The sequence below is a fragment of the Ochotona princeps genome, chromosome 10 (genome assembly GCF_030435755.1).
Source record: "Ochotona princeps isolate mOchPri1 chromosome 10, mOchPri1.hap1, whole genome shotgun sequence".
In the NCBI taxonomy this organism is placed as follows: domain Eukaryota; kingdom Metazoa; phylum Chordata; class Mammalia; order Lagomorpha; family Ochotonidae; genus Ochotona; species Ochotona princeps.
Window position 1 is genome coordinate 66315388 of NC_080841.1, and position 25252 is coordinate 66340639.

General features: G+C 44.5%; 1 protein-coding gene across 2 annotated transcripts in view; it reads left to right on the forward strand.

Annotated features, from left to right (window-relative positions):
• The first annotated feature begins 19225 nt into the window (after window positions 1-19225).
• The window catches only part of DIP2C (disco interacting protein 2 homolog C), a 408787-nt gene continuing 402760 nt past the window's right edge, over window positions 19226-25252 (forward strand). For both annotated transcript variants that reach the window (XM_058669544.1, XM_058669545.1), the window contains exon 1: window positions 19226-19658. In XM_058669544.1, coding sequence (XP_058525527.1) covers window positions 19574-19658 — 85 coding nt within the window. In that variant the 5' untranslated portion in view covers window positions 19226-19573. The remainder of the gene's footprint in view (window positions 19659-25252) is intronic.

The window sequence follows — 25252 nt, forward strand, 5'->3', positions numbered from 1 at the left end:
AATTTTTTAAAAATTAAATTATATCATGAAGACATGAGGAGAATAATTGTAAGAGGATTAGAAAAACATACCATTTGTATTTGTAAAAGATATTTTGGTATCTGTTTTGGTAAGTAGATTAATACTATACAAAATAGATTACTATAACACAAAAAGTGAACATAATGAACATTTCAAGATTATGACAATTTGAATTTATCATGAATGCATGATTATATAAATTTTTATGTTACCTCATAAAAATAGTTTTAAGATGCAAGCAGCAAAAATTTGATAACAAATGAGGAAAAATAGACATTCACAATCATTATAGAGGTATATTTTAGTGTGCCTACCTCAAGAATTGAGTGATTGAAATGATCAGACCAGAAAATATCATTTAAAACATAAATGAATGAACCATATAATTAAGCTTGGTTGATGAAAGCCAATAGCCAACTGCAGAAAAGGCACTTTCTAATACACACTGAGCATTTAAAAAATGTGACTACAAGAATTAAACCAACTAAGAGGATTTTAAGCAATGTTTATTTTCTGATCATAATATAATTAAAGAAGAAATCAACCAAAAATAGCAGAGAATTCTCATGTCTTTGGAAATAAGAAATATTTTAAACGAGCGTGTAGTAGTAAATTATAATGAAAATCCCATTTGCAACTGAATATTGAAAACTATATATACTGAAGTGATGAATGAAGCCGAAGAAAGGCTTAAAGCACAGTGTATAGCTTTGCATCCATGTATTTGAAAGTGATTGAAAATTACTAAACTGAACAGTCATCAGAGCATGCAAGTTATCCCCCGACCAAAAGGAAGAATAAATAAATAATAAAGATAAGAGCAGTCACTTAATAAAGCAAGCATATAGTAGGAAGTACTGAGACACACAAAAGTTATATTCTTTAAAAACACTAATAAAATTAGCAACAGCCTCTTGTGAAACTGATTATTCCAAGCTGTAGGTTGCCTTGTATCTAAGCAAGTGTTACACTGCTCGGAGAAAAGTAGTTAGTAGCTGACAGGAATTCTGGATCTGGTTAATGCCAAATTTGTGTTAACTAAACCATTGTGCCAGTGTAGTTGCCTATTCTATTTTCTTTCTTTAGGATGTGTGGAAAAGGTGGGGAATGTCAGACCAGGACATGCCACCTCAGCCCCACCCCCATTGGGAAGTATCATAGAATTGCCTGGGGAGGGAATCTGGGGACATATTGGAGTGGAAGCAGCTTAGGACTTGAATGACAGGGGACTTCTGGCGTCTTCCACAGACTGGAACACTGTACTTATAGAAAGGCAAGGGAGCTGAGATGGAGTGATTTAGAGGAGGGAAACTGGAGGGCATGTGTGGGTCAGGCCAAGGCACCTGCTAATGTTGGGGGACCTGGGATGGGCTAAATAGCATCACTCGCCTCCCACTGGTATACCCAAAAGCTGGGGCTGAGGGCGTGGTTAGGCTAGGTTAGGCTGCACGGGTAGAGGGTTGGCCAGGTCAGGCTGCCACAGCACCCACCAGAATACCAGAGAATCAAATTTGGGAGGTGTATTCTGTAGGGGACCTGTGGCCTCACCTCTGTGAGACTGCGTGGAGAATTGGGGGAGATGAAGGGCTGAGGCAGGCTGGACCAGTGCTGTGGCCTGGTCCGACCTGTTGTCACTTGCAAGGCTAGGAGTGAGGGCTGTGGTACCTGAGGGCATATGTGAGATCCAGGGCTGGGTGCAGTCTTGGTAGGGGAAATTGGGGATCTCCCCTGCTAGGCCACAGCTCCTGCTAGGGAACATAATAGCTATGTCTGGGGGCAGGCCAGGTTAGGCTATAGTAGGGTGTGGACACTGTGCCCAGCTGGGCAACACTATAACGCTAGCCAGTAAGAGCTGAGATGAAGTTGAGTCATGTCAGGCTGCAATGAATTACCCATCAGCACACTAAAGATCTGGGGCTGGGAATGGGCCTGGTAGGGGAACTTCAAGGACTCCTTTGCCGGGCTGCTGTTTCCACTGGTGAGCATGAGTTCTGGGCCTGGGGAAAGGCTGGTCTAGGGGAAGGGCGGGCTGGGCTAGGCTGCTGTCCTGGGCTGGTGCATAGGAGAGCCAGAATTGATGTGAGTCAGCTGGGCTAGGCTGCAGCACTCATTAGCAAGTGCTGGGACTGGGTACGAATCATGCCAGGCTGAACCAAAGCACCCCCTGGTAGGCGCAAGATCTGGCGCTGGGAGCAGGCCTGGTAGGGAAACTGTAGGCATTCCTCTGCTGTGCTATAGCTGTTGCTGGTGAGCGTAAGAGCTGGGGCTGGGGACAGGATAGGCTGGTCAATGTGGCAGTACCATCAGCATTGTATGATGTGCACAAGAGGCAGGTAGGATGCAAGATGGATGAGGCTAGGCCACAGCACATACATGCACACACAAAAACCAGGGCTGAGGGCAGGCCTGGTGAAGGTTCTTGGGGGTCACCCTAGCAGGACACAGCACCTGTAGTGTGTGTGAAGAGTGGGCCTGTGGCAGGCTTGGCTGGGCCAGGCGGCAGAACCCGTTGGTTCATGTGAGAGATGGGGCCGGGGGTGGAACTGACAAGGCAGTTGCATCCACTTGTACATTTATTAGCTGGTGCAGGTAAAGGTTTGAATCTGAGCCTGCACTGGCTGGCCCAAATAAGCATCAAGTTTGAGGTCACCCCAGTTGAGATTTCTTGGGAGACTCCCTGACTTGACCACTGGACTTAGACCCTGGCCACAGGGAAAATCACAGAATATGTGGTCTGATCTTGGAGTGCATGTATCAGGACTGGGCCTCCTTAGTTGCTGATGCCTGTGCAGTGGACAGCATGCCTAGACACAGATAACAGCCAGCTCATCTAGAGCAGAAGAGGATGTGTCTCGTCAGAGGATGGAAAGCAGAACAAGTTGGACAACTCTCCTAGACAAGCTTTGTAACATGTTCCTGGGCTTGTGGATATACTGAGGTGGACCTGGTCAGCCAAGACACCTTGGAAAGATTTTCTCAGTCTGGTGCAACAATATCAATGATGTCTCAGAACAATTCAAACCACTCAAGTAACACCCTCAGAACACTTTCCACCACATGTGTGGGGGTCTTTAAGGCGTCACGAAAAGACTGTCCCCTATCTCCAGGTGCTATGTAGTATGACAGCAAAGAGTGGGCCCCTTTCCCTCCTGTGGACACAAGAGAAGTAAAAATCATTTGTTCCACCCACCTTCCTCCATACTTCAACCCTCTGCACCGTAATCAGAGGTCCACATGGGTGTGCATCCCTCTCAGCTGCGTAGACAATACAAAAAAAATTAAATTTAAAATAAAACTGCTCAAAAATAGAAGGTATAAATATCAGTATTGGAATAAAACAAGAATTTCACTGTAGATGAATGTATCTGAAAAAATGTAGTGACAGTTTTGTAGCAATAGATATGAAAATACAGGTAAGATATACACATTTCTAAAAACACACACACCAAGGTATACTCGGGAAGAAACAGAAGAAGTCCAAAGATGTTTAAAGATGTAAGTCAGATGGTACATATCTTTCTTCAAAGCAAAAATCCAGGCCCAGCCGGTTTTACCAGGTAATTATTGCAAACATTCAGGAAAGAAACCATTCCCTTTTAAACTAACTCTTCTAGACAACACACACACACACACATACACAATCCTTGACATCAAATACAAATAAGAAAGGAACATTATAGACTTTTTTATGCATTGTTATTGGAGAGATAGAGTTACCAAGAATGAAGGCAAGACAGAGAGAAATCTTTCATTTGCTGACTCACTCCCCAGATGGCTGCAGGGGCCCACGCACTTGAACCATCTTTCTCTGCTTTCCCAGACCAATGGCAGGGAGCTGGATTGGAAATGGAGCATCCAGGACCTGAACGAGCACCACTATGGGATGCCAGGGCTGTAGACAAAGGCTTACCTTGCTATGCAACTGTCAGCCCCAAGGCTCATTTCATATATTAGCATGGATGTAAAAATGTTCAAATACATAAAGCCCCATGAAAATGAAGCCCAAATAAAACCTATTCTACAAATATGTATTCCATTACTTTGAAGTCCATATGTGATCAACTGAAACTGGAATCATTAATCAACAATTCTAGGGAAGAGCTGTAGAATTTCAAACAGGGCCCAGTCCCTGTCATGGTTACATATCTTTGGAGGCTCTCTCTGTGGGGTGTGTGTATGTGTGTGTGTGTTTTCTTTTAGCTCTCTCTTTGTTATTTCTGTCATATGTTTGTTAAGGTTTTACTTACCCATCAGCAGAGAAAATTGAATACTGTGACCAGGTGGGTTTTCAAAGACAAAGGCATAGTTTTCAGAAATCTGATTATTAGTAGCCCTTTGAATCAACCTAATCTGTGATGTTTAGCTTAAACAAATACTGGGGTTCCAAAGGCTTAGCTTTGCAACTCCACTTCTCAAAAACTGACTTGTTTAACAACAGCCATCCTTGCAATCCTGTACAACCTCCAAAGAGGTTAAGAAAGCTAGTCAGGGCCCAGCACTGTGGCCTAGTGACTAAAGTCCTTGTCTTGAACATACTGGGATCCCATGTGGGCACCGCTTCTAATCTTGGCAGCCATGTTTTCCATCCAGCTCCCTGCCTGTGGCCTGGGAAAGCAGTCAAGGATGGCCCAAAGCTTAGGGACCCTGCACCCGGGTGGAAGACTTGGAAGACACTCCTGGCTCCTGGTTTCAAATGACTCAACTCCAGCCGTTGCGGCCACTTGGGGAGTAAACCATTGGATGGAAGATCTTCCTCTCTGTCTCTGTCTCTCTCTCTTCCTCCCTATATATCTGTCTTTCCAATAAAAATAAATAAATCTGTTTTAAAAAAAAGAATGTTAGCCAATTTTTCAAAAAGGATAAGTAAATTTTCCAAGTTATTTTGTACCTGACTTAGTTGAATTCCTGTTTGCCAAATGCTACCTATAACATTTATGCTCATTTCTGTATGTTATAATTTGCCATAGAAATGTTTTTCTTAAATATTATAATTAAGCTTCCAATGAAAATATATGACCACATTGAGAATTAGTTGGGTTTCTACTTATTAAGTGCAAAACAATTATGTACCTTTTTCTTAAAAAGAAACATGTAATTTTACAATTAGACTTACAAAGAGAAACAAGTCACCAGGCCTGTCCCATTTCATTTACCACAGGCACACACTGTTAGTGTTTCTGATATTTCTTTCAGTATTTGTCTCCATATTTCTAAACAGTAATTTTACAATGTTTATTTTTTGGTTTTGGGTATTATTTGACTTTCTATATCCACAAGATGAGGATTTAACTTTCTAATCTGTTCAAGTTCCCATACATACATTTTTAATTCTATTCCTTCTCAGTTGTGTACTTTTTGTTTTTTATGTCAATTCTCAGAAGTAACATTTTCTTATGGGTAGGTAAATATCACTCATATAAAAAAATTCAACTCCAATTCGCTTTTAGTATGCCAGTTCTGTCAGTTTTATATTCTCTTCTTGAAAACATCCATCCAGATTTTTCCATTCTTTTTCTCTCCAATCCAGGCTAGCATTTCTATTACAATGCCTTATGAAGATGTTTTTCATATGCTACCAGTGTGTTAACAGTCAGTGATGCTGGGGTTGCTCTCCACTGAAAACATCTATAAATTGGGTAATCTGTTTCACAATTCTCTTTGGACTTTGGAAGAAAGGAAATCCATCAGGCAAGCCCAGTGTTGCTCATCATTGCTTTGACTTTTAACTTGGAGATGCTTTGCCATTGCAGAAGATGGATACACCCAAGCACAATATCGGTCTTCCTAAACTGATAAAGAAGAGAGTGAAGGTCAAGTTTTTATGCTGTGGGAATTCGCTTGATGGGTTTTCTGAGAAAATGATGCCACACAGAGAGGAACCTAAGAAACCTGCCTGGGAATTCACCGAGGGTCACTGGCTGAAGTCTAGGTTACATGAGCAGAGGGTGAAATTCTTGGAGGCTTAGTCGAGATTATTTGCTGCAGACCTAGAAACACTAGAAGGCATGCAGTTTGGGGAGACACTTGGGTGACAGCTTAGGCAGTGGAAAAGCCTCCCTGAGAATTTGGGTATAGAGTCAGTCTCTCAAAAAGATCAAGTCTTAACAGCAACTTACATTATGGAGTAAGAATAATGTCATAAAAATAAGTTATAAATTGAAATACATCCACTCTAATGAAGAGTAAAATCAAAATTGCTAAAACCAAAAGTCAGAACTAATGATTTATCTGTTTGCCAAAACTAACTCAGCATCCTGTAAAAACAGAGGACATGATCTCCTCTGTCTCCAATAAATGCCCATCCTGCAACCAAAAATTAATAGATGCATAGAGAACTGGAAAAATATGAGCCATGGTCAAGAAAAATGCAATTTAAGGAGACTGACACCCCCCCAGATCATCTGTGAGATGGAGTTGGTAATCAAGCAACTGCTAATACTGATTAAAGACATACTTACAGCTACTTGAAGAGATGCAGTCATAATGGGTGAAGGATTTGGCCCCTGTGCCCATGTGGGAAACCAGAAAGAAGCTCCTGGATTCCGTCTCCTGGCTCCTGGCTCTAGGCTCGCACAATGACTCAGTTCTGGCCACCACAGCCATTTAGGGAATGAAGCAGTGGATGGACGATCTCTCCTTCTGTTGCTCCTTCTTTCTGTAAATCTACCTCTCAAGTAAATAAATCTTAAAGAAGGAAAAAATAGCTGAAGGAGTAGGTATTGTGCTGCTGCAAGTAAGCCATCACTTGAGACACCTGTATTCTAAAGAACCCCCCAAATTGGGCCAATATCCACTGCCTTCCAGGAGCATTAGTAGGAAGCCAAATTTGAAGCAGAATACCTAGTGTTCAAACAGGTACTTCAGTATGGAATGTGGGCACTTCAAATGATGGCTTAACTCATTGAGTTACTACATTTGCATAGAACAGGATTTTAAAGTTTTGAAAGAAAAAAGTTATCAAGCCAGAATTCCAACTCCAACAAAATCTCATTAGAAGTAGGAAATACAGTAAAGATATTTTATTGCTAGCATAATTGTACAAGAATGTTACTGGAAGTTCTTTATGACTTTAAATAGAAATTCACATCTGTAGGAATGAATGAAGAGCATTGAAAATGATAAAAAGAAAAGACAATATACTTTCAGTCCTTTCTCTCAATTTTTAGAAAGACTTATGACTATTGAAATAAACAGTATTTCATTGTTTTATATAAGCACTTATGTATGGCTGTTTTATATATATATATATATATATATATATATATAAACTAAACCAAAAGGTATGGAAAAAGTAGTAGGATTTTTTAAAAAGGCTTATTGATTTATTTGAAAGTTACAGAAAGGGGGAGGAAGAGAAGCATAGAGAGGTTTTCCATTGATTGAGTCACTCCATAAGTGAGTGTAATGGCTTTGGCTGAGCCAGGCTGATGCCAGAAACCAAGAACTTCATCTGAGTCTCCTATGTGTGTAGCAGGGGCCCAAGCACTTGGGTCATCTTTGATTGCTGTCCCAGATCAATGGCAATGAGCTGGATCAGAAGTGGAGCATCCGGGACACAAACTAGCACCCATATAGGATGCTGCTGTTGCAAGTGACAACTTAATTCACCACACCACATTGCTAGTGGTCTCCAAAAGCATAAGACTTTTAAATATAATATTGAAAAAAAATCAAGATTTTAGGAGATCTTCCATCCACTGGTTCACTCCCCAAATGGCCAATACTCTCTTACCAGCAAAGTAGGATTGGTTCTTTCCACATCTTAGTATGAAAATAAAAGGTTGGAGTTCTGATATGATGGTTCAATGGCTAAATCCTCACCTTGCAAGCATTGCTGGGATCCCATATGGCACTGTTTCATGTCCCAGCTGCTCCACTTCCCATCCAGCTCCCTGTTTATGGCCTGGGAAAGCAGCCAAGAAAAACCAAGTGGGACCCTGCACCCACTTGGGAGACCCTGAAGAAACTCAACAATCTTAGCTTTGGATCGGCTCAGCTCTGGCCATTGCAGCCATTTGAGGAGTGAACTAGTGGATGGAAGATCTTTCTCTCTGTCTTATTTTCTCTGGAAATCTGACTTTCCAATAAAAATAAATAATAATAATAATTTTAAAAGCCTGGGATTGGTTGCAGACAGACAAGTTTCATTTGTGACATGAACAGTTACTTGAAAACAAGCAGGAAAGTGAAAGTACCTCCCAGGAGAGATCCAGGAGACAAGGTTATCTCCTGAAAATAAAGAGAGGCCAAGGTTTCCCAAAGTGTCTTGGGTTTTTAAGGGTTTCATGTCTTCTTCTTGTCTGGGTGTGAACCTGTAGAAGAGCTACCCCATTGGTCCACTCTAGCCAATTAGGAGGTGACTGGGTAATTCCTGTGTTGCCCACTTGAAAGCATCGTTGGGTGACTGACAAATACAAATGATAAATGTCCCAACAGTGTTCATGCAAACACGGGACAGTGAAATGGTGGCCCAGGGAGAATGGGCACACAGTATTTGGCCCTGGACCTCACACATCATTTTAGCAGGTTTTAGGTATTCTCAACAACAGCTGGGGCTGAGCCAATCAAAAGCCAGCAGCCAAGGCCTGTTTCCTACGTGGGTGCAGGAGCCCCAGCACTTGGGCCATCCTCCGCTGCTTTCCCAGGTTATATGCAGGGAGCTAAACTGGAAGTTGAGTAGCCAAGACACACTGATTGTCCTTTTAGAATCCCTAAGCCAAAATCTATGGATAAGCTTGTCATTGCCACTGCTCTGGTCCTTGGTAGGAAAAAAAATATATATCATGCAAAGTGAAGTCAGGAAAGAAGAAATAAACAAAAAGAAGAAAACAGGGAAATGATAGACCTAAGTCAAACCATCTCAGAATTGTATTATAAGCACATATTATTCAGAGCTTAGCGTTGTATTGTACTATGATGTGGGTGCTGTTTTGTTCCTTTCCTCCCCTAATTTTTCCCTTTTAATGAGCATTTTGGGAACCATTCATAATTTTTCCCATACCTCATAATAGATTCCAGCTACAATTTCCTGCTAGGTACATCACATCAATCAATGGATCAATTTCAGTTTTATGATATTTTTCTTTTAGCATTTAGTACAGCAGAGCTAAGCTGCTGATTGAGAGGAGAGGAGCAGAGAGGAGAGAAAGGGAGGAAGAGGAGGAGAGAGAAACTTCCATTTGTTGTTTTCCCATCTATTCCTAGATGCTCATAATAGCCAGGACTGGACCACACTGAAGTGGAGGGTTAGGAACACTGTCCAGGTCTCCATGTGATGACAGGGACCCAAGTACTTAAGCCATCACCTTCTGCTTTCCAGATTGGTCTTTAGCAGAAAGCTAGAATTGAGAGCAGAGCCAGGATTCAAATTCAGCGATGTTTGTGCTCATCTCAGCAGCACATAAACTAAAATTCAGGCACTCTGCTATGGGATGGGAGAATCGCAATGTGGCAGCTGAAACGCTAGGACAAATGCCTGTGTGTGCCTTTTGTAATTCCTTGATTCAGGATATAAAGTGCTTATCAATATTTTTCCTTCATAGTGATATCTTTTATTGGTTGAATTATGCCTCCTAAAAGAAGAGATGCTGAAGCTCTAATGCCTCATCCCTCAGAATGCAGCTTCGTTTGGAAATGGGGTCTGTGCAGATGTAACCAGTTTAGGATGAGGTCAGTAAGGTCCGGTAAGACTGTTCTCCTCACAAACAAAGGGAAGTTTGGAGACAGATTGAAGGTGGCAAAGTGACAATGGAGTCAGACCCTGGAGGGATGCATCCACAAGCCAAGAAATGCCAAGCATGGGTGTGGCTTTCCAGACACCTGCAAGAGGCAAGGGAGGATTCTTCTTTACAGCTATCAGGAATATCATGGCTCCTCTGATTTTAGGCTCCAGCATGAAACCTAAAGTTCTTTGCTTAAAACTAACAGATCGGTGGCACTTTATGTTAGTCCTGGGGAGTCTAATACAGTATCTAGTTTCCACTGCAACATTTAAAAACTACATTTAGTGGGGAGGAGAGCTGTTTAACGTAGCAATGAAGACACCTGCATTCCACCTTGGAGTACCTGGCTTCAGTCCCATGTCCAGTCCAGTTCCATGTCCTGACTCCAGCCTCCCCTCAGCACAGCTTCTGTAGTGATGGCTCAGCTGACTGAGGGAGACTTGGATCAAGTTTTTGACCCAGTCCCAGTCCTCATGAACATTTGGGGAGTGAACCACCAGCGGAAGTCTGCTTTCTCTGTTTGTCTCACCAGTAAACGGATTTTTAAAATTAAGGGTAAATAAAAATAGCATCATTTTCCTATTTTTACACGTTATTTGATTTCTACCTTAAAAAAATAATCAGTTTGGATCTATTTCTGACTTTGTTCATCATTTCTCCCAACAATGTGTTTTTATGTTTTTTTTTAGTGTAGAATTCTTAAAACTGTATTAGTTTTTTTTTATTGATTACATTGCATTATGTGACACAGTTTTATAGGCACTGGGATTTCCCCCACCCTCCCCAAACCCCCCATGGTGGATTCCTCCACCTTGTTGCATTACCACAGTTCAAATTCAAAAACTTTATTTCTTAAACAATATGGTAACAGATCAGATACAATTCTAACTGCTTTTCTGTTTTTGACACTGTTTCTACTCCTTGATACACATGCATTGGAAAGATCAGCCATCCACTTGTTAATCTCCTTCTGCTTTTCTTGCTCCACCCTCCTTGACCTTATGGAGGGCAAATGGGCAGAGGCAAAAGACTGCAGTACCTCCCGGAAGATTCCCATGGAACAACCGTCCCTCCCAAGTTAGAAACGCTGACTAGAGATCAAAGCTGCAACTCCAGAGTCAGTGGATTTCTGAATTAACTTCCTCATTCTTTACTCAGAAGCATGTTATTCATATGGCACTTATTAAATTCTGCTTTGTTCTCCTGTGATTTGTATGCACATCCTTTTCTTCCTGAGGTCTAAACTACCGAGATATTTTTTGAAGAACCCTCTGTGAGACTGCCTGCTCCAAACAAGAGGATGCCAAGAGGGCTGTGCCAACAGGATGGGTGGCTCTGCGCCTTTGGGGCTGGGGTCACCACTTTAGAACAAGTGTTCTCCTGTGTCTGTCCTAGGTCAGTTTGAGCTGTTTGGAGGTGGCATTTTCATTGAGACATTTTGTGAATTACACACATGACCTTGTGTTTACCTTTCTCAGGTCATATCTTCAGAGAGGTTGTGTTCTTAACATTGGTATTGTATAAAAAGCCAATAGGCAAGGCTTCCCCCTTTGTGCATTGAAAAACAACATTATAGGAACAGGGGATGATAACCCCAGAGATTTTCTTTCTTCATTTCAGATTTATTTTATTTTATTTCATTTGAAACACAGAGTAACAGAGAGACAAAAAGAGAGATCTTCCATCCACTGGTTAGCTTCTCAAATGGCTGCAATAGCTAGGGCTGGGGCAGGCCAAAGGCAAGAGACAGGAACTTCTCCGAGGTCTCCCACATGGACAGCAGGGGGACAAGCAGTTTGGCCATCGTCCATTACCTTCCCAGCTGCACTATCAGGGAGCTGGATCAGAAGTAGAACAGCCTGGACCTGAACCAATGATCATATGGCTTACTGGCATCACAGCTGGTAGGTTTATCCACCATACCACAACACTGGGCCCCAGTCCAGAGGTTATAAGCTATACTAGGTTAGCTCCAAACTAGGGGTAAGATGGGAAAATATGGAAGAATAGAGAGCCACACATATCTCAGAGGGGTGTTGAATTCAGGGTGCGACCAACAGGGCCTCCCCTTTATCCAAGGCCTTAATTGTGACACCCAGAGAGAAGACACCTGCTGTGTAACATATGGCTGAGGACAAAACAGCTGGATCTGCCACTGACCAGTGAGAAGCAGAAGCTGGCCATTACATGCTTTGTTTTATGACATTAGAGATGTGCAAGAGAACATTTTATATCAGAATTTGTGGACAATATGTGATACTTCACAAACTGAGGATTCACTCAGTGTGTCTAAAGCAAATACCAAACTCTAAAGGATTATCTCTTCCATGAGCATTGGCTTGCTCTGTTTGTTTTTATATCTCTTGCTTGGGTGCAAACTTTATGTGAGTGCAAATGAACGAGGGGTTAGGAGCAACACACACACATCATTTAACTCACTGTTTTATGAAACTTTACTTGGATGACTAAATGTCTAAATTCCTCATGAGTTTATGCGAAGCAGGGGGATCTTTTGAACTTAATTTTTGGCTTAATTAACTATAAAGAGTAAAAAGAGTAACATTATAAAAAAAAAAACCCAGAAAACAGGTCTATTTTTTTTTACCCTCCATAATACAGGTTCCTAACTTTTCGTGAAACTGCTCACCCAGATTCACTTCTGGTGGATGTGAGTAACTAACTCCAAGTGTGACTTCTTGTGTGGTTAAAGTGTAGTTGAAGCAATGCCTGTTCCAAACTGGCTGAATCTTGCTTTACCTACTGTCAGTGTTGCTACTCATGGATCACATCTGCTCACTTTCTTGATGGGATGAGCTGACAGGAAGACCAGCCCAATCCATGACTAACTGATACAGTGACTACAAGGCTGCTGCTCTTGCCTGGAGTGCTGACAATGCTGTGGTGTCTGGATGTTATACTGGGAACAGCTCCAGTCCTGAAGCAGGCCATGATGGTCTGATCACTGTCCTGCTCTGTTTTAACCACTCTCTTCCAATCTCTCAGTAATAGCACACCCTCAAGAAAGCATGAGTCCATAGGCTCCTGGTTCAGGCTCTATTTCTTGGGAACACAACCCAAGGCATCATCCAATAACAAGACTGTAAGCATAGCAGGGACCTGAGGCACCTGCACCTACTAAAACATCTTTCAACATAACTGGAGTTCAGATTTTTGGGGGTTGCCCATCCATTCTACTTGGTCCTGTTCTCAAAGGAAAAAGTTCTATCCTCTGGTTTTGCATGGTGATGGTTGGGCAGCCCAGGTGTTGTGGTCATTGAGACTTTCTCAGATGAGTCATCTCCATGGTAGATGGGATATACTTCACTTTGTCCATTTTTACATACTTGCATTGTGTTTGGAGATGAGGTTGTTCAGACTGACTAAAAATTGTGTTTAATTAATTTTATGATAAGATTCTACATTTGATTCATGAATGTTTAGTGGGGTTTTACTTGGTATGAAGGGAGCTATTGAAAAACTGCTTGACTTGGTATATTCATTTTCTCTGTTTCAAAGAGATGAGGTCAACTTTTGTTGTATTTTTCCACATTTTGGGTTTTAATGGCAAGATTTTATTCTTCTACTTCAAAAGCTCATTTGCCATTTGTCTCAAGCCATTGCTTGGTATAAGTTCTGCAAGTGACAATTAATCTTAATAATAGCTTAATTAAGCCAGGCATTAACAAGTCATAATTGGCAAAAGAAATATGCTGCAAAAAATATTACAGCATTTAAGACTAAATAGGAATAATTTTGGCACAATTTGCTATTCTCTGCTATCCGTGCCATCATTAATTTGCATAAATGATTAGGAATTCACTAAAATTATTCAAGCTATCAGAAATAATTCTATTATTGACAGTTTCATATTGATTTGTAATAACATAGACAACCAAATACTTAGGTGATTAAAACAATTTTTAGGAGCAGAAAGATATAACGAGAGAGAGAGGACTGCTGATTAACTTCCCTAATGGCTACAATGCTTGGGCTTTGGCCTGGAGAAAAGCCAGGATATGGGAATGCAATCCAGGTCTCCCACATAGGTGGCAAGAACTCAATTACACGAGCTATCAACTGCTGCCTCCCAGCATCTGCATTGGCAGAAAAGTGGAGTCAGGAGCTGCAACTGGGAATCCAACAGATATTTTATTGGGTGCAAGTGTTTTTAACTGCCAGACAACTCCCCTCAGACAATTTGCCTAAGATAAATTTCATAATTTATTTTCCCACCAAAACAATTTTGAATGACAGCTAAATTCTCAGTTTTTCCATCAAAAGTATATAAAAGTAAATTAATTTCACTTCTGTGGGATTACTTCTCATTTCTTCTGTTTTGTTAGTCTATTTGTTCTTGGGTGAGTAGGGTGAACAGTTTGTTACTTCTAGAAGAAGACAACAGCCAAAGCAGGAATAGTGTGTATGAGTCACCAGGCTTCATCATGTCCACCTTATTTAGCTATTGCTATAATGATAGAAAAACCAGTGTGCCAAAAAGTGCTAATAATCTCTAGAAGGCATAGAAAACTTTCATTCAAGAGTCTGAAACAGTGTTCTTAATGCTAATGAATTAAAACCACATTGATCAGATTATGCATCACTTTCGTGTTTTCTTTAAACCTAACAGTCTGTCCAGGCGGAATTTCTGATAAGATGACAAGAAAAATGAAGCGACCACAAGCATAAGTTGCTAGACATAGTTTCTTGTGTAAACTGCAGTTTAAGAAGATTTTTGTCACAATAGGGATTATAAGCTGTCACCCTACCCCTATAAGGTTTGTAAGTACCTGACCAACTCTAGCCATAGGATTTTATAGTTAATGCTTCCTAGACTTTGGAAAAGGTAAAAATTCACAAAATTGGGACATACAGGAGACAGCGCAGCCAGAACAAATTCTATACTAATCTGATCAGGAGTGAAATAATCAACTCTTATCAGCGGGTAAGACTTTAGTCAAGGTGCGACTCTGAGATACACTCCTGCACATGGAGCAATTACCTCTAAGCTTTGTATTTCCTTCCTGTTAGCTATCTCATGAATAAATAACCCCCTCTGCCTGGCACTGATACCTTTAGCATACTCTGATTAAGCACATTCCTTTCCCACTGCCTTTCTCCCGCAAACAGATTTTCTGACCCAGAGCCCTGTTATAAACGAATAATGAAGTTTTCATTCATTAGAATGCACTTAGAATTCAAATAGACAATAAAGATATGAAACAGGTTATTATTTGGTGTGTTGGTTACTTAATTGCTGAATTACATATATGTACCTGTCTGCAGAGATTGAAACACTGTTTCCAGAACTTGTCTAAGCGAAACTGTTGGATAGCAACGATAGTTCATCGTATCCTGTGTTGGCATCTCTAACCTGCCAGCCTCCTGCAGCCTGCACCCTGCCGGGGTCACTTGGTGATCGATGTTGTGTCTGGTGACTCAGATCCCTTGAGTCTGGTTACGTACAAGCTGGCTTGTCTGATACACTATGCCATGTTATCATGTCAGTAAGGCTGACGGTTGTGCAGCTTCCTGCCCAGTGACAGTCACAAGTTTTCCCAGTGGTCTTCTGAGGATAACTGACCATAGTTTAAAAATGAGACTTTGATCCCAAATGGAAATGTCAGGGCTTTTGGCAGAATGTTTGATGTCAGCAGTCCTGTGGGGTTTTCTTGATTCCTTCTCACAATCAACCATCCGACAACGCTGGGCCTGTCATGACACACATTCAAACCAGGTTATTGTATTTAGAAAACACACGTTCCGTGAGGTCAGCTATGAGTAGAGCCAAATGACACAAGTGAAACAGGCTGGACTGCCCTTTGAGAAACAGTATGCTGTTTATTCTGTCATTCACCACAAAGGGAGGACTAAAGATAAGTTGGGTGCCAGATAAGACAGGGATATAAATTACTAAACCCAGGGAAAACAGGTAGATAAAGGGGTGTGTAATTCCAGTGGTAGGAGAGAATCTTTCTAACCAAGACATTAGAGAAGGCTTCACAGAAGAAATGTTGTTTGGCCTGGGGACTTGACCAGGTACAGTACGATGTGTGGCTGTCTTAGGTTGGCAGGAGCAGAACAGGTGACAGAAGGGGACATGCTGGCAATACATAGACACAATCACCTGAGAAGTAGCCATAACAGCCAAGAATTCTTTAACTGAAAGAAGGGCTGGGCCCTGTGTGAGGGCTCAAAGGCTAAATCTTTGCCTTGCAACCACCAGGAGCCCATGTATGTGCTGTTTGTATCCCAGCTGCTCAACTTCCCATCCAGCTCCCTGTCTGTGGTCTGGGAAAACAGTAGAGGATGGCCCAAAACCTTGGAACCCTGCAGAAGACTTCTGGATCAGTTCAGCTCTAGTCGTTGCAGCCATTACGGACTGAATCAGCGGATAGAAGGCTTTTTTAAAATCTTTCCTTTTGTTTCTGTCAAACTGCCTTTCAAATAAAAAAAAGTTGCTTAGTTTTGAGACAGAGTTGTTATATGTCATAGAGTGATAGTACTGTGACTTATTCAAAAGGATTCTTTCAAAGAGTGATGTCGGAAGTGTTAGGAGGGAAGATCAGCATGGTACTATGAAGGCCTTGAAAGGACAGTAGCTGTAGGGCCAAAAGGAAGGGATGGGATATGGGAAAGAAATGCTGAAGGTAGAAGTTACTGAAACCTGGAATGAGGCATGGCTCAAAGCAAGAATTCCGAGAAAGGAATGCTGGAGTTAGGAATTGCAAACCGGTGGGAGGACTGTGTGATTCTGGGCATCCAAATTTTTGAGGAGATGGTAGATTTCAGGGATAGGAATGATGTGGCAGGCTATTAGGAATGCTAGTCTTTGGCTCAGGGTACACCTTCTAATGGGTTTTCTTGTAGTTCCAAAAGGGCCTGCTGAGATGAAGCACCATTGGGTCAGAATCGGGCAAATGACAAGTTTGGAACTAACACCAGTTAAATCATCACACATAAACCATGGCAACCTATTCCAACATTAAAAATACAGTGCATATTTTCATTTTTGCTATCATCCTGCTCTAAATTGATTTGATACCATTTATTGTTTGAGATGTGCAGTGCCACTTTTCTGTATTGTCACACACTGAGTGTTATGATCTTGGAGACTGGGATTTGAATCCTGATTCCATCATGTTTTATTTCCTTTCATTTGTGACATGAAGCTCATCTCTGGGGCTAAGTGGGTGATGGGTCACTTGTCTTGGAGAGAGGAGAGATGTGACCATCAGTTTTCTCTGTCTTTGCATGTAGACTTCAACAGAAAACCCAACAGCACACCAGCAGGTTTCAGCACAACACAGATCCTACAGCACAGATTCTAAAGGCCTTTGGGGTTCATCTTTTTCAAGCTTCTCATTGTTAGTTGCCTACTTCTCACAACTACTCTCCTGGAAAGATAGTTCTCCATGATCTGTCAAGCTGCTGACACGTAGCTAAGCTGTCACAGCTGCCAAATCAGTGGGAGGCCTACGAGGAATATGGCTCAGTCTTTGTCCTTAAGGAGTTTACATGCGGGGCTATACAGTGTCAAATAGGACAAGAACAGTGAGGGTAGGAGCACAGTAAGGGAGGTGAGATTTTATTTTATTTTATTTTATTTTATTTTATTTTATTTTATTTTTGGAGTTGATATTAGAGATGGTTGGGGAAACTGTGAGTGGAGAGGTGAGGCAGGTACTTCAGGTTAAGGCTCCATCCTGTGTACATAGCTACATACAGTGCTAATTAGCACCAGGTCCTCAGGGACCTGAGCATGGAAGAGAAAAGGCCATGCTGTAGAGTGGCACACACTCCAGTCTCAGGCGAACAAGTGCAGTATGTGGGCTCAGTGCGACAGCGTAGTTGGCTAATCCTGCCCCTGCAAGTGCCAGGGTCCCATATGGGTGCCAGTTCGTGTCCCAGCTGCTCCCCTTCCTATCCAGCTCCCTCCTAAGGACCTGGGAGAACAGCAGAGGATGGCTCATAGCATTGGGACCCAGCACCCATGTGGAAAACCTGGAAGAAGCTCCAGGTTCCTGCATTCAGACTGGCTCAGCTCTGGCTGTTTTGGTCACTTGGGGCTTAACCCAGTGGATGAAGATCTTCCTCTCCGTCTCTCCTTTTCTCTGGAAATCTGTCTTTCCAATAAAAATAAACACGTCTTTTAAAAAGTGTGATTTGTGTTCACTGGCCAGTGCAGTAGAAATCACAGCCTGTGTTTGAGGAGGGGGTGAATGACAACGTCGGTCACAATTATCCAAGGGACGATGGAGGATCCAGCTAGGTGATCTTTGGGAAGCTGTAGCACGAGGGAGTGGCTGAACTGGGAAGACCCGTTCCAGGAACAAAAAGGAGGCCGGATGGTGAAGATTTTGCGTAGTGGAGTTCTGGGGAACAGAGGATGAGTGAAGACCAACGAAGGTGGAGCAGTGCAGATAACCCCATCACCATCTCTCTGAATGGCAAACATGCTACCCAGTTAGAGTGCTAGAGATGATCTCTACCAACCTTCTCATGTTACCAAAGAGTTACCTTTGGGAAATAAAACCCATGGCAGGACCAGTGAAGCCCGGGGTCTGAATTGTTAGAGCCAAGCTGTACTGAACACTCCAAAGAACGATTGGTATCAAGCCTGTAAGAAACAGGTGGCGTTAGCGTTTGTGGAGTTTAGGGTGCTGGGGGACAGGTGAATGAGGTCACTGACAGCTGGGAGACGCAGCAGATCTGGAGCCAGCCTGGCAGAGGTGACCTTGATGCCACAGGAGTTAATAAATAGTCCAACAAGGGGTAAAGAAGGGAGCGGAAGGGAACAAGCAGGCTAGAATCAGCCGTGATGGCTAAGGCGTGGGGGGTGTGACGCCCTGCCGAGTAGGACAGGGCCACCCCAGTCTGAGACAGGACTGGGTTCTGGGGATGGGGCACGATAGAGCAGCACACTTCAGGGTTGAGGTGACATTTAGGGACTAGACGCTCCTGCCATCGCTCAACGGCTCCCCCTTCATAGAGGGGAAGTAAAGCTCAGGGAAAAACACCCAGTAGCTCAAGGTCATATGCTAGTTGGTTCTAGATCCAGAATTCATGCACTGTCCGAGCAGTCCATGCTAGTCTTGTATCGCCCCTTCTAAAAGTATTCATTAAAAAAAAAGAACACCTCAAAACAGCTAGAGCACTTGAAGTTTTAGCTGAGGCGCCAAGAAGGATTCCGTACATCAACCCACAGGGAGACGAGGTGCTGGGGTCGGGCTGCCAGGCCCCTTTTGGACCGGGAGTCACGGGGTATCCGAACCCGGGCCCGCGCAGCCCCGCCTGGCTCTGCGCTTGTGCCGGCCGCGAGGGGGACCACCGCAGCCCCACGCTCTCCCAGCGCGCCCCGAGGAGCGCGTCCGCGCGCGCCCGCCCAGGAGCGCGCGCCCGCGACCCCCCCGCCACCCCGCCGCCTTCCCTGCGCGCGCCGCCGCCCACGCGCGCCCCCTGTCGTCACGAGCGCGCGCAGCGGCGCTCCCGCCGGGCTGGGCGGCCGCGGAGCAGCGAGCCGGTGGCCGTGACCGCGGCGGCCGCAGCGCCAGGAGCCCGCGGAGCGCGGGGCTGAGCGGGCCGGGGCCCGCGTGGGGGCGCGCCGAGCGGGCGCGAGGCCGCCTTTGCGGGGCCGCGCCGAGGAGGCGCCTGAGGGAGGAGGAGAAATCCCTGCGCGCCCGCCCGCCCGCCGCCTGGCCGCCTGGCCGCCCGCGCCCGCGCCCGCCGCCTCCTCCTCGGTGCGGTTCCACTGGGCGCGAGGAGCGGCCGCCGAGACCTCCGCCTGCGAACAAAGAGGAGGCCGGCAGGGCGGAGGCGTCTGCGGTGCGAGCATGGCGGACCGCAGCCTGGAAGGCATGGCTCTGCCCCTGGAGGTGAGGGCCCGCCTGGCCGAGCTGGAGCTGGAGCTGTCGGAAGGTAACCAGGCCCCCTCCCGCCCCGCTCCTCCTTGCCCCGGGCCCAGGGCCGCGGGGCCGTGCCGATCTGTCAGCATCTGGGAGGGCCCCGGGTCGCCGAGGGTGGGTTGGTGGCGAACCCCTTCAAGGGGCAAGGGGGCGGCGGCCGCGGCGATCGGGCCCTGAGGCGGCGGCCGGCCCCGCGCCGTGGTCCCCGAGGCCGGGCCGGGTGCGTGTGCGCCGCGGCCCCCGCCCTCCTCGGCCGTGCCGGCTGTTGTGCTGCCGCGATCCCCCTGCTGCGCGCTGCGGCGGGGCCTTGGCGCGCGGCGTTAGAACGCACCAAGATGGAGCAACCTCTGGGGCCCAGGAGCGAACGGCCTTGCTGTGAATGTACGCTGTGCCCTCCCCGGGAGCCGCGCGTCCGTCCTTGATGCGGCGGCGGCGGCGCCGTGTGCGCCTGCGACCACGTTCGCTTGTCTTAGGTGGGCAGATGGAGAGGACGGCCTCTGATGGTGCCCCGACCGGCCTTGTTCTCCTGTGAAACTTGTCATTGGACTTTCAGATCCGCTCTCCACCACGTCCTGGGCATCCTGGCGTGACCGGGGCTGGGGCGGGGGTGGGGGTGGGGGAAGAAGATACTACTACTATTGTTCGCCCTGGATTGTGATAGGAAGGTGGGATAGCTTCGCGTGGTACCTCCTTCTTCTGGCCAGTGTGGACATCTGGCTTCCATCCCAGCGCATCGAGATTTGGTGACACATTGGCGACTGTGCTTTCTTGGTGGTGGAGATCGTGTGCTCAACTGTCATTAAGTTTTACATGGGATTTTGCTAGGTCTTTAAAAAAAAAAAACAGGTGGGAAGGGGGAAGCCCTCCAAAGTTCCAAAATGTTAAATATTTCCTAGCTGTTGCCTGAGGCCCACTGGGAGACCACTCAGGTAAGGTGCTGAGTGGGGGAGAGGTTGGCTCCTCTTCAATTTCTATTTGGAGCATGGCGAACTTTTTTTTTTTTTTTTTTTTTGTAACGGTTTTTTAAGGGCTGCCGGCCAGAAAGTCAGTTCATTCGTGCCAGCTTTCATCAGCTGGGAGGAGCTGAAGTCGGCTTTATGTTTTCCTGTGGCACACTGTTTGAGCGCAGAAAGTGGTGGGGGTGGTGGGAGCATCAGCGTCGGGGCTGCGGTGTGGCGTCAACCGGCTTTTCAGTTCTGCGTGCCCTGGGAGTGTTCCTGTCTCCCACCCGGGCATTCAGTGGGGTCTGTGGTGTGAAACAGGCTGCCAGCAAGAAGGTGGAAGAAACAATCTTTTCCTGGAGTCTCTGTGCCTAGCGGTCACCCGTCTGACTAGGTGACGATGCTGAGGGGCGATGGCTAGAGGCAGGAAGCAGAGCGGCAGGAATCCGCTGGGAGCAATGTACAGGTTGGCACGGGCTAGGGAAAGCGTGCAGGGCGGGCAGCTCGTTGGAAGGGAGAAAGTAACTATGAGAAATCGTGCGCTCCAGCTCTTTGGTTTTTGTCAGCCTTTTGCGGTTAGATTTGTTTCCCTGTGGAGGTTTTTTTCCCCCACACTTGCCTCGCCAGGGCCTCTCTTTAACGGCAGAACAGGCACCTCTGCTGTGTTTGCATTTACTCAGGTAAGATGTCCCATCCATGTCAGTGACGCCTGAAGCTGTCCTAACTCAGTCGGTTGGAGTCCACCTGCGAGGGGCCACCTCTCCTGCCTCTGCCAGCCTGGGAGTTGGCTGCCATGGGTTCTTAAAGTCTGGGACGGTGCCTGGGAATGCGTGGCCTGGCTCGTGTCCCCGCTCAGGGCCACAGAGTGTTGCATTTTTAGGTAACATGCTCACCTGCCCTCAGCTATCACTCTGGGGAGGGTGAGCTGTCCTGAGGACAGCAAAGTTACTTCCAACTAAGGTTATACCGAGTCTGAGTCCTTTGACCACTGTGTGTTTGCACACTTTTGTTTTTCTTAAAGACTTATCGAGATTCTTGTGGAGTGACAGGGTAGAGGAAGGTCTGTTGTTTGTGTGTAGGAAGCTCATATGTTTTTCTGCAAAAGATTTGCTGAGACCTGACCTGTACTTGGAAGAATACAAAAATCCAAGGGATACCGTGCTGCTCTGATCAACCTGTCTCCTTCCTCTGCCCCTCCTCCTGGGCTATCCCACTCCACCTCTCCCTCCCCCCCACCCCACCCCGCCCCATTAGCTGTACCATCTTTGATTTTATCATGAAATTCCATTTCATCAAATGTTGAGTTTTTAGATTTGTGCCATGAGGTCTTTTGGGATTCGTAAATCACGTAGAATTGTTTTTACTGGCGTAAGTTAGATGAATCAAGTTTTCCAGGATAGCTTAATAGGTACCCTCAAATGGAAGGATCAAAAATCCCAATGTCTCTATGTCGTGGAACTTGAGAGAGAAAAAAAATTCTGCAACAATCCACTTTGAAAGCAAAAACTTAAAACAACGTTTCATGCTGAATTAGCTCAGTGTATTGCTTTCACATTTAGTCTTCAATCAGAATTTATATGGAAGGAATTCTTTAAGTTGGCTGTCATTGTTTTATTAAACTATCAGAAAATATATTGGAGAAACACATGTGGCCTTTCCAGTTCTCTGTTCATACCGAGGAAGATGGAAAAGAAATTCCATCTTCAAGCACAGAATGTGGACTGGGGGAAAAATTAAGTAGAATGGTTTCTTAAGGTTCCTGTGGAGATTGCCAGCCTTTAACAAGCTGGGTATCCTCTGAATTTCTAAACACTGGTGTATTTTTGGTTTTTACCTTCCACCAGGTGCTGTTATATACTCCAGCGTTGTTTTCATGTTATTGGGTCATTGTTTGGCAAAAGGCTGAAAATTGACTTCTTGGCTGTAGGTGTCCATTTTTTTTTTCACTTTGTTGATCCACTTTCCTCCTCCTCCTTGTCCCCCTGCCTCTCCATTTGACTGGCCAGTGCTTCCCGCTGACCTCTTGCCGGGGAAGGTGAGGCTGCGAACAACCCCCCGTCAGCCAAGTACCACAGCTTGCTGCGGGCAGATGTGGCGGGCAGCCCTTGTAAGGGCCCTGGCAGCCTCTGCCCCCCAGTCTGGGTGACTTCAGTGGTGTGGTGCCAGGGATTATGGCTCTGCTGGGATGGAGGAGAAAGCCACAGCGGCATACCAGCCAGCGGGGCAGTGGCGGCTCCTTTCCCACACCCCTGCCCTGAGATGATTTTCTTTTTCCCTCCTGAAGCCTGCATGCTTATCTTTTGAAATAGCACAATCTTTCTTTAGGCTTTAAGGAACTTTCAGATAAACATCATTTGGCTTAAGGAAAACCTTTACTTGGAGACACAAGGTAAATTTGAAAGGAAACAGGGAACTTTGCAATAAGGACAGACTCGTGTCTTATTTAAAAAAACAATTCAATCGATGACTGAAAGTTGGAGAGAATTTCATTTCATTCGTCACTATTTGGGCTGTGCACACACTTCAAACACTGGGCTTGAATCTAAAGAAGGAGCGGCTTCCTGATATTTCAGGGGTGTAATTTTTTTTTTTTGGCAAAAAAGTCTTTTTTAAAAAAAAATCTGTAGGATGTTTTATACCTTTTGGCTTTATAATTGTTAGTGTGTTTCTTCTTAATGCTAATGGGAATTTCTAAATTTACACTCAACTTTGCTAAGTAATAGACCAGATTAATTCAACTATATTATGTTCTACAGAGATCTTCAGAAAGTTCAAGGAAAAACCATGTATATTGTTAAACAAAACTACCTGGGTTTCAGAAGTGTTTTGCATCACAGTTGAACTTTTAATTCCACTTTCTGTGAACTTTCTGTATAATAGAGTTTAACTTAACATGTTCTCAGTGAGTATGGAACTGCTAGCACTTTCATAAATGCTGGTTCTTTTCTGATGGCAAGGTGGAGGGTGTGTAGAAGTTTTTCTTTTTTTCCCTAAGATTTATTTATTTGAAAGAATTAAACACGCACATACACACACACACAAAACACAACACAAAGGAAAATAGAGGCAGAAAGCGAGAGTCGTAGCTTCCAGCCACTGGTTCATTCTCCTGAAGGCCACAGTAGCTGAAACTGGGGCTGCTGAAGCCAGCAGTTTCATCTGGGTCTTCTGTATGACTGCAGGGGCCCAAACACTTGAGCCATCCTCTGCTACTCTCCCAGGTCATTAGCAGGGAGCTGGATCAGAAGTGGAGCAGCTGGGACTCAAACTGGTGCCCATATGAGATGCCAGCATCACAGGTGGTATCTTTACCTGTGAAGCCGTAGCACTGGTCCCGGTTTGTAGATTTTGACAGTCCCTTTTTCAGGACCTTTGGGCACAGTAGGTGTATTTTGCTGTGGAAGTTGAGATCTGTTCACCTACTATCTTCCTCAGCCTTGGGGCTCTTCTTGGGAGATCCTGGTGCTGTACAGTGCACATCTGTGCTAGAGCTTTAACCCTGAGGCCACCTTTGACCGTGTGTAAGAGGAGTCTCAGGTCTCCCTGTTGCTATGCAAAAATTTTGCATGGTATTTTTGGTTGAAGGGTAATTAGCTTACTTGTAAACCTAATGTGTGAACAACTGTTACTTTCTGGAACCTCACTGACAATTTGTTGTTCTTGGGAGAGGAGGAAAGAGAAGGTTCAACAGATGTGGCTGTGGTGTTGGATTAAGCAAGTGACTCCATTGGAGTCAGGTCTCAGGCTTAACCAATATGTTAACTTTGTTTTGTCCATCTGAAAGTTGTTATAGATAACTCTAAGTGTTGTGGTGGATGAAATGGAACCATTGGCATGATAAAATATTGTTTCTTCTATTAGCATGTCAAATGGCAGCAATGATGTTTGTGTTTTTAATTATGTAGGCTTTTAAAAATTCCTGAGTTATAGCAATTGCTCATTTAGAATGTTCCTTTCTAGGTAAATAATTTGGATGTCAAATTTAGCCAAGAAGCTAGGAAAGTAAACACACACACACACGCATACTCTCTCTCTCTCTCTCTCTCTCTCTCACACACACACACACACACACACACATTCATGGCACAGATATAAGGTTGTGCCTAATGCTAATGAGATATTTACAGTGCTGTAGTCATTCTGTTTGGATCTGAACTTCATGGGACTAAAGCTGTAACCGGGTTCTCTATTTTGTTTCATGCGGGATCCACTTAAGGCTCTAAGCTGTGGGATGTTATGAGTCACTTTTTGCTTTTCTCCTCCCAACCTTCTTCAAATGGGTTGTCTCTTTTTTTAGAACTGATTCTTTTTTAATGCGGTGATTTATGGGATGAGTTGTAGCATTCTTATGAATTGTAAAGAGAATTTATTGAATAATCTTAGTTTTGATGTCATATGCACCAAATGACTCACCAGTTCAAATCCTAGTCATATTATTAAGATCATTTCTAGTTCTTATAATTATTCAGGCAACATTAAAAAAAAGGAAACTCCTGGTTGGTGTTGTTTGAGTTATATTTGCAAACTGATTTTTATCTTGGGGATAGGGAACATTTCATTTCTTGCAAAATGGAAGGCACTATTGAGTGAAGTGATTGGTTGCTGACCACCGTTTATTGGATTAGTGTTCTTCCCATGTTCCAGTTTCCTTTCCGTACACCTGTTG